Genomic DNA, 13,447 nt, shown 5'->3' with positions numbered 1-13,447 from the left:
TGTGCATACATTTGTCATTTTCTCGTGTCCACGGAGACTCTTTTTTTCTTTAATTGTTTACCCTTTCAGAATAAAAGCTAAATTAGAAAGGTAATTGGGAGACGCTGCAAAAGAAAATTCTGTTGAGTGGACGCTTTAAGGATTTTTTTTTCATTTTAAGCCTATATGCTAATGTTTGGTCATACTATCATATTACATATGAAGCGCATTAACATTTTCGACTGTACACAGGATTTGGAGGCACGATGGTCTGAAGATAGGTCGGAGTTTGGGACTAACGTAAAGACAGTTCCAGTCCTGTTGAATTCTGAAATTTGAACGTCGAATAGTTTGCGAGCGTGGCATCTTAGTTTGAGGTGCTGTTAGCAACAATAGCTGATCAATTCTAACCACGTAAGAGATGCAATGAAGGCACGACCGCACACAGCTGCGCATCAGCATCCGAACTTTGCAAAGTACCTAAATACTTCCTTTGCTATCACTGTCTCGAGATTATTCTCTAATCGAGCATGTTGGAATGTAATTGGTCTTCGTTTGAATGCCGCCAACCTCAAATGGAAAACTAGCTGTGGATAATGATGGAAACATAACCGGTAATCCACCTCAAGATCTGAAGTAAATATACACCTCAAATTATGATCAGTTGTTGTTTGTTTTGCGGAAGACGGGATTGTGATTCCTTTTGATGTGTGAAGTGCATTACATACTATATTGGGCAAAATTAATTCCAATGAAAATTTCAGTGAAATTCTATAAGATGCGAAGATAATCTGTTAATATGCTGTTAATGTTTCTTAAATAGATTTATTACATTTTAGTTATTACCTTCTTGATAAAGCTTTACAGCAAAATTACGATTACTTATGCTTTTCATTAATCATATACAAAAATATGAAATGTATGAACAAATTAAAATTTTATAGAATAAAATACAGAAGAATAAACTCTACCACAGATCTTACCGTTCCTGTCATATTGAGAAATCTTTCTTTGAAGGCAGCATGTTGAAACTGAACCCCAACGACAGCAGCAGGAGCTTTTTTCTTTCCCTTCCCCAAAAATATAGCTTGGCTTGCTGTTACTAAACTTGAGCCCCGACTGCCTAAAAATTAAAAAAAAAAAACTTTCATTCAGAAATTAGTCATAAATTTTCATAATCTCATATCTGATGCCTAATGCATAAAGTTTATCAAGGGCATATTCTCTAACCCACTGGTATCATAAAATTACGCAGCTATGAAATGTGCATTAAAAGTGTTAGTAGTATAACTAATTGTTTTCGTCCTTTAACAAAGCTTGGCATTAAAGAAACTAGAGTTTTAAAATATTTTACGTAAAGACATAGTAAAGAATTTAAGCAGATTATGGTTCTCTCTCATGTTAGGCTCTTGGTTATCAAGAGAAGCCATTATACCAAATTCTATTAATTCTTGAACATGATATGAATGAAAAGTTTTTATACTATTTATGCTATCATAAGTGCTTCTCATTCAACCAAGAATATAAAATTGCGGTATTTTTTTTTCCTGTTTTTCGAGTTTAATATTTAGTACTGTATTTTTACACACAGTGCATCAAAAGCATGAAAAATTATTGTGTTCACATTATCTTTTATTGTCGTTCTAGCTTATAATGTGTTTTTAAATCATTTCTTGGTTTCTATAACTTTAAGACACATCCATCTCTATTCTGCATATTACAATAATTGCATTTTGTTTTTAATACAGCTTTTTCCCTCTATTCAATGCCTTTAAATTTTTGCTCCAGTTTTGTTTGCTCCTAACGTACACATTTTTTCATGGGATGGAAAGTTCATTGTTGATATCCTTCAACGGATCTTTGACCTCTTGTATGTCTTTATCCCTTTCTACTTAGCCTTGAGTTGAATTCTTGGCTTACATCTATCCATTATTGGTTCATCTTGAAATTTTATCTTAAGTTCATTTCTTACTGAATATTTACTTTCCATTAACTATACTTTTTCTATCACCTTTATTATAAAATCAGGGAAGAAATATTGCAACCACCTAACACGACTTAAGTTAAAAATATTCTGACAACTAATCCACACGTCATAAAATTTCAAATAAATGTGAACAAAAACAGAAAACAGAACCTAGCAGACTCAACAGGCATACAAAGCAGCAACAATAGAAATCAATATTCATAGCCTTAATGTATTTGACGAAGCACTCACACTTCATAATAACGCAGTTGCTTAAATGTTGTTAATAGAACAACCGAGGAAAAGTTATGTTTAGCGTACAAAGTTTGCTTGCGATTTAAGATTTTCAAGATTTGTAATGCCTGTCTTTCAGAAATTAGGAAAATAACCTTAGTTAGAATGATTATTATTAAGGTAGGGTGATAAATAGTAACAAGCAGATCGTTTATCTATGACGAATTTAGAATGCATAATTAACGCATTTCAAGACTAACCTGACCGTTTCGCAAAACAACATTTATAGTTTTTAATTCGTCAGATTATAAAAATGCCTCAAAACATAACGATGTGGAACAAAACTATATACTTGGCGTTATTGAAACAGGTTTATATAAAAAATTATATGTTTTGGAAAAATGATGCTCCTAAATTATATTATTCTATTTATTTATTTCATTTATAAGAATCTAGTTTCAGCTTTCAAAAGGTAGAGTGATTGGAATTTTAGTAAATTACATATTTTTTCCTTTCTTCCCCTATTTTTTAAGTACGTTGTTTTTATTGATATTATTATCTTTGGTCTTATCAAAGAATTCAGTTTCGGAAACGTCTCAAAAAGTATACAGTAATTTTGATTCTACGGGGGAATAATTGCTAAATGCGTTGAATGTACAAAAAAAAAAAAAAAAAAAAAAAAAAAAAAGTGTTACGTACCTGCGTCAAATGGAACGGCAAACACAAACGCAGAACTATTTATGTGATAAAAATCGACTGCTCTTCTGTAGAATAATTCGTCTATAGCTTTTGTATGAGTCTCGTAAAAAGGCCTGCAAAAGAGTTTCACATTTAATACAAAAAAAAGGAATTTGTAACGGAAGAATATTTTACTCTTGTTGATCTAAAAAAATTACGTATCAAGAATTATTGAGGAAAGGGAAAAGTATACTGCTGCCACAACTACACTAGTGTGCAAATTTAAAAGGAAAAATTGAAGATAATTAATACATAATTAATTACCTTAAAATTATAATTTTGTAGAGTCATTAGGTTTTTTTTAATAGTGAAAAATGTGCAGTGCCTTCGCCGGGATTAAAATCCCAAACCTCCCGAATACGCGCCGAGTTTGCTTCCAGTTACATGGTGAAGGCATGCCGAAAGAAAAGCGAAAATACCTTATAATTAAATTGTTCAAACAGTAGTTAAAAACTTATTACTGATTAAAGTTTTTGAAGGTAAATGCATATTCTAATTTGAAATTAGTGAAGTAGGAAATGCATATCTGTTACTAGATTAATTCAAAGAATTAGGAGATTATGAACCAGTGAGATACTACCACCTGCCTATGTATTCTTACTCTTAAGATGTTTATGAGCTAGTAAATATTCACATAATATTTAAACAAGCCTTGATGAAACCCTTATAAGTCAGCTGCTATAGTCTGTTAACTTAAAATATGAATTTCAGTGTTATTTTCCGCCATCCAATTTAAACAACACGTGCAGAAAAGAAAGAAATTTCCTCTCACTTAATTTTTTTAGCGTGTTTAGCTTCATGAAAAACACGCGAATGAACGTTGACTTTAAGTACATTCTCAGAAGACGTGGAGAAAATAAATGCTGTGCAGTGATAACTGCGATCTGGGATTGAAGTGTCTATTTTAGAGTACCAGACTATAATTTCTGGCAGACTGAAAGCTAACTAATCGTTATGAGACGTGTCTAAAGATTTAATTATTCTACAAAACGTTATTTCAAACAGGCGGAGATGTTTTCTTATCTGTGAAAATTTTGAAAATATAACACTGATCTTTGTTGTTTGACTTCTGAATTAGTATTTGTTCGGCGTGTCTTAATGTTTTCTTATCACTTATTCATCGGAAAGGTCAAGATTTGTTAAGGGTTGCTGTTGTACCACGAAGACACGCTCTTGTGGTGAGATTAAATCGCCATGTAATCGCTAGGCGACTTACATCAGATCTTGAAGCAAAGAACAAATATTACTATTTACCGATCCGTAGGAATACGGCCCGTACACAGAGAGATTAAGTGTTGTATCCCTCATCCTCTTCCAAAGAGAGACATTTAAGGCAGTGTCGTCTTACATCGTCTCTTAAATCCAAATTATTAGAAGCGAATTCTTTTTTAAGTCAGATTCAAAATACCATTTAAATATTGATTTGAGTCTCCATGCGCTTGCATTCGGACATAAACAGAGATCGCTTAGCTTTCCATCAAAGATTTGTTAAACACGTAGCTTTAAGGGCAATCTTTTTATTCGTTGAAGAACAATCATAATAAATGCGGGACCTATCTGCATATTTACAGGTGTAGTCCTGTAACTGATTATAGATGCGGTGATGAAGTCCTGTATCTACCAGTAAGACTGTTTTAGAGGTCTGTATACCCAGAGTTACTCCTAACAGAAGGCAGATCTTTAGCTTATCAGGTCTCTGTAACGTATGAACATTAGAAAATTGAAGATATCATTCTACTGGGTAAGACAACGCATATGCTCTAACTCAATTCAATTCCATTTAACATGTATAAAATAGCTTAGGACACCAAACTGCAGCAGTTTGAATTTTCACTGAATTTACCAACTTGGTTTTGCCATGTTAGAACAGGGGCTGAAATCTTAGAAAATTTAATTCTCAATTTCGGTAATTCTACGGGGTGGAACACAAAAATTCCATGCTTGTCCCCTTTGTAGCTTGCAGAAGTCGGTTTTCCAATTCTCTTTAATTGTTGTTTAACATTTGCTGTGTAAAACTTGACCCACAATAGATTCTGGCCTTTAAAGTATCTGTATGACGAGCTTGTGTGGCACAGATTAAGTTCTTGGCTCTGGTGCTTTCCTTACTTTCAGCCAATAGCTAAGCTTCCGCCAACCAATCGTTAAACTTTCAGTCACGTGTACCATTTGACCTATCTCATCGCTTCAACTTCTCCATCTGTGCTTTAGATACAAGCTCCGATATCGGCGGACATACTTCATTTCGTATATAGCCTTTATTATGAACAATTTGCCATCGTTTTTTTCACCCTAAAACGAATTGCTACGAGGACTGTTCTGCTTATTATACGTTATTGTATTATTTATATGTTACGTTTTCATGCTACGTTTATCGCATATCTTGTTAGCCCGGGATAGGGCTCCGGCCCAGGAACTCGTGTTTCGTGGCCTACGGCAACCTAAGAAGACTATATTCTTGATATATTCTCTGTTCGATTAACAAAAGCCATCAGAATCTTATCATTCACAGAAATCCTGATACTTCTTGGTAGGTCAACAATGTTTCATTTTTCTTAAAATGCTTGAGAAAAGTTTCCAGTATAGGGATGTTCTTAATATCTGCAGGATTAAATCCAAAAAAATTTCAAAACTTCCGTTAAGTTTAATGAGGCACGAAATGTAATTGCTTTTTTCTGTGGCCTACTTATTACTAAACTATACCTAGTATAGTATACTAGGTATAGTTTCTTGTAAAATATTTGTACTCAGGGATCGACTTTATTTTCACCCTGTATAATATCAGTATAATATTGTAATCTCACCTTTCTGTACTGTTTGCCTTTTCTTCTTCTGTTCGATAATCATGAAACCTTAAAAGTCCACTTCGAGTTGCCACAAACGTCGTCACAATACCGTGCATGTGCTTCATTTGTTCCCTGGAATAAAACCTTCGCAATAACTAACACTGTTGAAGAATCTAAACTACCATTATTTGATTTCATTTTTTTAAATTGAAATAAATAAAAAGTGTGAAATGAGAATTTTTTTTTTCATTTTATAAAGAAAGCAGAATGAATGAATTGCATTTATTAACGTAATCCAAAGAATTTAATGTAAGAAACTTGTTAATAGTAATATAAATACAATAAGGCAAATATTGCATTACATAATATAAAATAAAAAAGGAGAGAGATAACATCAATGTTGTTCACTTTAATCGTAAAAGAAAGTTGAAGACATTAGCAAACGAACATCTTCTTAAAATATTATTATCCTGTAACTGAAAACATAGACAGCAATTTAATAAAATAATACAATAATTGGAAAAACACGTTAAAAATTTAAAAAGGCATTTATAGTTATAAATTATTGTTACTGCATTTGATATTCGTTTTTTTCTTCACTTTTTTATACATATGCACATGAAATATATATATATATATGTAACAAAATAATAGTAACAACCTTAAGTCAGCTGAAAATAGCTATTAATAAAAATTTGACTATAAATAAATAAACCAAGAATGTGATGATTAATTAGTTACCGATATTCGATAAAGAAGATAAAAAATGTAATAAACTGACGAGAAAAGAAACACAAAGGTATTTGGCAATATTAAATATATCAGATATATAGATTTTAATTTGCAAAGCATAAGAAGCCTAATGGCAGGAAAAACAAAGTAAAAGAAAAAAAAAATGAAATTTTGAAAAAAAAAAAAAAAGGTTTTAGAGGGGTAAAATAAACTAAATAGCAAAGTTATTGGAAATACGATTGCTTGTGTTCGTCTTTTAAGTTAAGTGTAATATATTTTAAGTTAAGCGTAATATATAAGTTAAGTGTAAGTCAATTTCTGTTTCGGCATGCACTTTATTGTGCTGTTAAGTAGCTAATGAAATAAACAGCTGTTAGTTAAAAATTTTCTAATTGTTTCAAAAAAAATTATAACTTTAAATTTCTGCTGTTATTACTGGTAGTGCATCTAAAATTTCTCGTCATTACAGATATCAAAAACGTAACTGCTTGGAATTTTGTTGGTTTCATTACATTTATAGTATTCCCTGAAGTAGAAACTACAGGGTAATCGATAAATTTAGGTTTGAAATCTGAGAATTTAGCTCTATTATCCCATTATGCAAGCATTTTCTCAGTGGTTATTTTGCGTTGCTCTTCTGTCATTTTATATCTTTCTTTCTTACATTGCATTTTTTAATATTTATTATATTGTTGTTCTCTTTGTTGGATTGCTCAAAATTAACTAATTAGCATATTCTTGGTTTATTTATTCATTTTTAATCACAGACATGTAGATAAATCATATACCCAAAACATAAACAGACTACTCCCATAGTGAAACAAAGAGATTTACAGCTGAGGATGTAAGTTAACATAAAGATCAGAAATGAAATAAACTGTGCGGTATATACTCGATAGTTAGCATACAGAAGCATGATATAGCAATAGCGAATGTATATATTTAACGTTAAAGAAACAAGGAAAAACTTATATTTGCAATTTCATTGCTATAACGCACCGTTTATACGTCTTTCGAGGATATTTTTGATATGTCGTCTTTGTTAAAGGAAGACTTGCAAATAAGAGAATTATATAATTGAATTTTTAATTTAGGATGAGACACGAGAAATTTTCGTTTGTCTATTGAAATTTAAGGCTATTATTATATTATTGGTAATATAAAACTTTACTTTACCATTCTTTTTGTATTTTGTTTACAATATCATATACATTTTTTAAAAGGTAAAATATTTCTTTTTTAAAATCATAAGAATTCAGATTGTAAACACTTAACAACAGAATGCAATACTTCATCGTTTTGTCTTCTTATCGCCTTATTGATTTCCTTCAGATATTCTAAAAAAATATCAGCTATCAAATAAGCCTTTCTATTTGTTTCATAATATAACGACAAAGCTGATATTATAATGACAAACTTTTATTAGCTTTATGAAACTTTTTAAAAACCTTGGTATTTGTAACTTTCCTGTTACTAGAAGTATAATTTTTCATTCAAACAGCATTTTCTCAGAAGAAAACAGTGAAGCGATCTTCACTTTCTTTTAATTGCATTTTATTATCACCTTTAAAATCTGGTCTTCTTGCAGTTACGAAATAAGGGAAAAGTCTTAGTTTCAACGTTAAAAATGTCTTTTAGCCTACATCCATTTATTTTATTCGATAAATGTTTGAAACTGTTTTCAACACATTCAGGTGGTATATCTTTAGATTTTCCTTTATAGCGTGGTATGAGATTCGATAGCCTTTAAATTTATGCTGTAATCCAGATGAAAAACAATCATCCTTCCCATTCAACCACAGTACTGCTTCTTCCGATTCTGACATTGGCATAAGTCCATAATATTAATAGACAGGTATTTGATGAATAGCACTGAGTGAAAGCAAACTTCACGGAAAGCGTCCTGAACCTCGAGAAATATCACACCTTTGAGTACGCATTTCATATAAAAAGAATTTTACACAAGCTGCTGTTCTTCTTTCTACTTTTTTCCTGTCATTCAGGACCATTTATTTTCAATACTGATACAGGGTAGCTCAAGATTCTCGACAACTATTTTTTATAGGAAGAAGGAATAAAAGAAAGGAACAGCTGATTTAAAAATATTTGCTAAATCAAACAAGGTTAAAGCTTCTGTCGTTAGCAAAACTGTTTGATTAGCAGAATCATTTTATGTTATTTCACCAAGGGACTTCTCTTTCCGTTAACCAACTACATTACAAATCCTGTAGCAGCCTGAAACAGCCCCCCCCTCTCTCTGCTCTCTGTACCCTCATGTATAATTTCTAGATACTACTAAAGGAAAAAAATCGCATCCAAATATATTATTTAAGCTGCGAAGTGCCGTCCAACTGGGATAGTGGCTAGTGACTTTTATTCCCATACTGAAAAGCCCGGGTTCGAATCCTGGAGGAGGCATGGATGTTTCTAAATGTATAGTGCCTGTGCGGCATAGAGGCACTCTAAATATGCAGCCAGCTGAAAGTCCTCTGGAGAGGTTGGTGAAAGGGAAAGAAGGATGGGAGACCCTCGGACACCGTCCTCCCGGAGTGCTGTACCTCAAAATTGGGAGCGGAACCGAGCTTATGTCCAGTCTGTCACGTACAGGGTGCTCAAACCTCATGCCAAAAACAGCCCAAAATGATTCATTTCCACGATGAAAGTCGTGGGCTTGTGCTGAGCATTGCCAGACAGGTGAAATTGGTAACAACATCTAGTGCGAAGTGATAAATCGATGAATAAGCCAGAGAGAAAAAGCGACATATAACCATATCGATATATTGTACTTCATCGACGGATTGCAGTATATGTGAAATATTTCACTATTAACATGAATAGGAATGAATCAGGACTGAAACAAAATTATGTATAAATGCTTAGAAAAGAAAGACTTATAAAAGAAAAACGTATAAACGATGTTTCGCAGTATATTTATTATTTTGATTTCGTCAAGGTTTTTGATATTAATTACGCAGATTCTTCTAGATATCCAAAACTGATGCAGAAAAGAAAATACTTCATTTCTAACCTTTATAACTTTATATATATGCAATTAAATGGTAACTGTAGTGGCATAGAGCAATATCATATATGGAAGATGAAAGAAACATATATACACAAAAGATAGCTTCAAAACGTTCACCGAATACATTTATTTTCGATAAATGCTTGATAATAAAATGATTTAAAGTAATTTCTTTCATAATATTTACTTTTGGCAATACACGTTTGCTAAGTTCATGAAGTTGTCCTTTGACTTATTCTTCAGTTTGTATTTCAACGAAGCAAATACTTAGAAATAAGCTGAAGTCGATTTCAGATATTGTGAAATTGCACTTTTTCTGCCTGATATTTAATGATGTCCATTTGAGATTTCCACAACACTATACAAAGATCTTATAGAAAAGAAAAAGAAAAACATGTCTATGTTCGGTATAGGGATGGAAACAGAGCGGTTAAGTGGTGATCTGGACGTATTTAAATGCTAATAATGTAATGAAGCATTTGCTCTCTCTCTCTTGTTGCAAGAGGTGAGGATTCCGAGAAAAGTTTGCAGCTATTTTTGGGTACACATGTGTGCATATATATGCAGCTCTCGGTTACAGTATTTTGACAATAATTTTTTTTTTGTCTGTTCCCCTGAAAGTATCATTTTCCCTCCTGAAGTCTTATTTTTTGGCAACCATTGTCAAAGCCAAAATGCATGAAAGCGAAAAATAAATATTTTACTTTACTTTTAATAGAATATTACTTGTATGCGAGCTTGCTGATTTTCGAACAAAAGTTTATTGACTTTGTCATTTAGTTATTGAAATAGTGAAATTTATTTCTGTATTTACTTGTGATTTTAAAAATATTCAACATCTCATATCATTATTCTTTTTGTGCACCAAAGGAGAATTTTGTTTCCAACGGAATTAATTATAAGAATTTTGAAAGCATAAAGATTCATTTCCTAATTTTCCATTTTAACAGTATTTTCTCTGAAAGTAATTTAAATGCTGAAGTCTACTGAGCAGAAAACAGATATAAAATTTTGAAAGAACCTAGCGGGGGATGATAGCACCAAACATGGAAAACTCTTCAAATGCTGTAAAATATAATCTTTATAGACAGGAACAACTCAGACATTCAAAGAAAAAGAAAGAAAAGGACGACCAAGAAAACTCAATAATATCGATATTAGCTTTCTTCAATAAAACTGCCTCAAAGGATAAGAAAAAACTGATGTTAAAGCAGGAATTCATTAGTACATATCGAGAAACTAGGAGAATCTCTAGATCGAATGCTCCAAGGAAGATGTGTGAAGACGAATTAGTAAAAGGGTAACTGCCAGAAAAACCAGTTATGCGAAAGCTGAACTCAGTGTGCAAGAAAACGTCACGATTGGACACTCAAATAACGGACAAAGAACTTTGGGTAAATGGATCGAAATTTGACGTCTTTAGTACAAAAAAGAAGCATTAAGTTCGAATGCAAGATGCAATTAAGAAAGTGAAGGCTATTATGAAACACTAACGTATCAACGTACTTTTCTGAGGGCACTTTGCTGCTAATGTAGAAACGGAACTGAACAAAAAATATAAAACAGACGCAGGAAAATGGTCCAGAAAATGTATTATAAAATCTTCTTTAATCGTAGTGTGCCAAATCGGGCTTTGTTCTTTTGGGCAAAACTTTTACCATCAACAATATGAGATGGCTCGAAAACCATCTTAAGCTCTGTGAAAACTGTGTAGCAAAAAGGGAAACAGAAAGTATTTCAAATCCTGCATTGTCCACCACAGAGCCCATATCTAAATTATATTGAATACTTGTGGGATTCTCTAGGTAAAGCGCTCAAAAAGCCCAAAATTATCTCAAAACTGCTATTGGAAACCACCACAAAAGAATTCGAAGAAGCAATTTTTAAAATTAGTCTGTTCAGTGACACAAAGATTAAAGCTATGATTAAATCAAAATTGAACCCAGGCAAAAAAGCGATTTTATTACTGTTTTGTATTTATTATTCAGCATAAATAATGATATTTAATGCTTAAATTAGATGAATATATAAATATGTTTATGTTAGATTATACGTTTTCCTAATTGTTCTTGACATATTCCTAGCAAATGAAAAAATTACTTTTCTAACACTTTTATTCAGAGTGTTATGTGCATAAATACACGCACATTATATATGTATTCCTTGGTGAGCTATGAAAGTTTTAACAAAAGGCTCAAACTTTAAATACATAAACAAAGCATCGAATTGCAATTAATTATTTTTATTTTTTAGAAAATTGGAAACTACAAATAATTGTACATAAAGGAAAAAGTAAATAAAAAAATAAGTTGAAAACAATTAAACATAAAACGTAAAAGAAATTTCATAAAATAAAGAGTATATTAACTATGAGGCAAAATTTATGCCAGAAGTTGCTGCACATTATTTTCTACTCTCATTTCAGTTGAACTTTTAGGAAGTTCTGAGGCCAAGTGGTAATTTCGAAAGCGTTTTTACATAACGTTTACGACCAACTGTTGTAGGTTTACCATTTAGGAGAATTCTCATTAAATCTGAAATATGTTGTGCAGTCAAAGCGGATTTTTCTATGGAAATGAAATACTGCTAATCAACCTGGAAATTCATTCAACATCAGTACCTTTTAGACTCTTACAAGGCTGAGCCAACATCCTCTAGAGTCTTACAAAGTCTGAGCCAATATTTTATAGACTGTGTCAAACTTTACTTCTAGTTGCTTCGAGACGGTGTTCTTGATGACTTTAGCTTTTTTTACACTATTAAGAACTTCGTTATGCAGGTTTCCCGTTAAAACCATCTCGACGAAATTCCGAAAATAATTTATTTTTATTGCACACGTTAGTGTGAAGTTTCATATTTAATGAAGTATAGTTATGATACACAAAACATGTTTTCCCCCCTTGGAAAAAGAAATAGGCAAGCAAAAAAGTATGTGTGATTATGGCAAAACCTCGAGGGCTATCTGCCTAAGGGGAGGGATGGCTTCGTGTAGGACTTTCTAAGGGAAACTGGCTCGAATACACGTTACACATGGGGAAAACCACGAAAACGCCCATGCAGCCACCCCGTTCGCGGGATTCGAACCTTGGACCGAACTACCAGTGTTCAGCGACTTTACCGCTCGGCCGCTGCTGGGCTGCAAGCAAAAAAAGAAGGAGCTCGTAAATTAGATATAAATTAACTAAGCGAGCCTTTCGTGAGGCTCTTTTAGTTGCGTATAGTATGTAACTGCGCACAAATTAATATATAGTTAAATTTAAATTTCAAGGGAATTAATATAGAAAACAATAAATTAAGGCATCAATGTACTTTATGTCGAAATAATATAAATGACATATTTCAGAACATCGAAAAAGCAATTACTGATTAAAATCAGTAACATTGCTTACTGATTAAAATCAGTAACAATGTTATAATTGATCGGTATCAACCATAAAAATACTGATATATTTTTACAATAATAACAAAACTAGATGTCCTTTTGAGAAAAAGTATGGGCCTAAATTAAAAATTTCCTTTTCTATAAAAAAATTTTTAAACTGAAATACAAAAGTTTTATCAAATATATTTTCAATAAAGTATTGCAGTAAATCAGCTTTGAACGCAAAAAAGGAAATACTAATTCACAGAAATAATTATGTTGCTACGGGGCGCAATATTTAAAGAATAAAATTTTATAGTGATGTATTTAATTAAAATGTGAAGCTTATTCTACAGATTGTTATAAGCCTTACATCTTCCTTAAGCAAAGAAACTAAAAATATCTTGAATTTAGAAGTTGTTAGAATATAGGTCAAATGAAAAGAAGAATCAGAGGCAATTAATCGAAAATCTACATTAAATAGAGTTATATAAGTAAGCATAAACGTGATTTTGAAATCTTTATTCAACAGTAATGAAACCTTTTACCATTATTGTTCACACATAGACACTAAATATCTAGGAATCAAGATCTATTTATTTATGATAAATTTAAATCAGATAAATTTA

At 32.0% G+C, this 13,447-nt stretch overlaps 1 protein-coding gene across 4 annotated transcripts in view; it reads right to left on the bottom strand.

The window, feature by feature from the left end:
• The window catches only part of stj (voltage-dependent calcium channel subunit straightjacket), a 617,416-nt gene that overhangs the window by 65,244 nt on the left and 538,725 nt on the right, over nucleotides 1-13,447 (bottom strand). For 3 of the 4 annotated variants that reach the window (XM_085809254.1, XM_085809252.1, XM_085809255.1), the window contains 3 exons: nucleotides 5,719-5,832; nucleotides 2,879-2,991; nucleotides 963-1,102 (listed from right to left, as the gene is read on the bottom strand). In XM_085809254.1, coding sequence (XP_085665380.1) covers nucleotides 963-1,102; nucleotides 2,879-2,991; nucleotides 5,719-5,832 — 367 coding nt within the window. Of the gene's footprint in view, nucleotides 1-962; nucleotides 1,103-2,878; nucleotides 2,992-5,718; nucleotides 5,845-13,447 lie in introns of all 4 variants that reach the window. The other variant, XM_085809253.1, reaches the window with a different exon arrangement.

Source organism: Stegodyphus dumicola, chromosome X2 (genome assembly GCF_044657685.1).
Source record: "Stegodyphus dumicola isolate Sdum_Otavi_A_Nest chromosome X2, ASM4465768v1".
Lineage (NCBI taxonomy): Eukaryota > Metazoa > Arthropoda > Arachnida > Araneae > Eresidae > Stegodyphus > Stegodyphus dumicola.
This window is presented reverse-complemented; position numbering and strand designations above follow the sequence as displayed.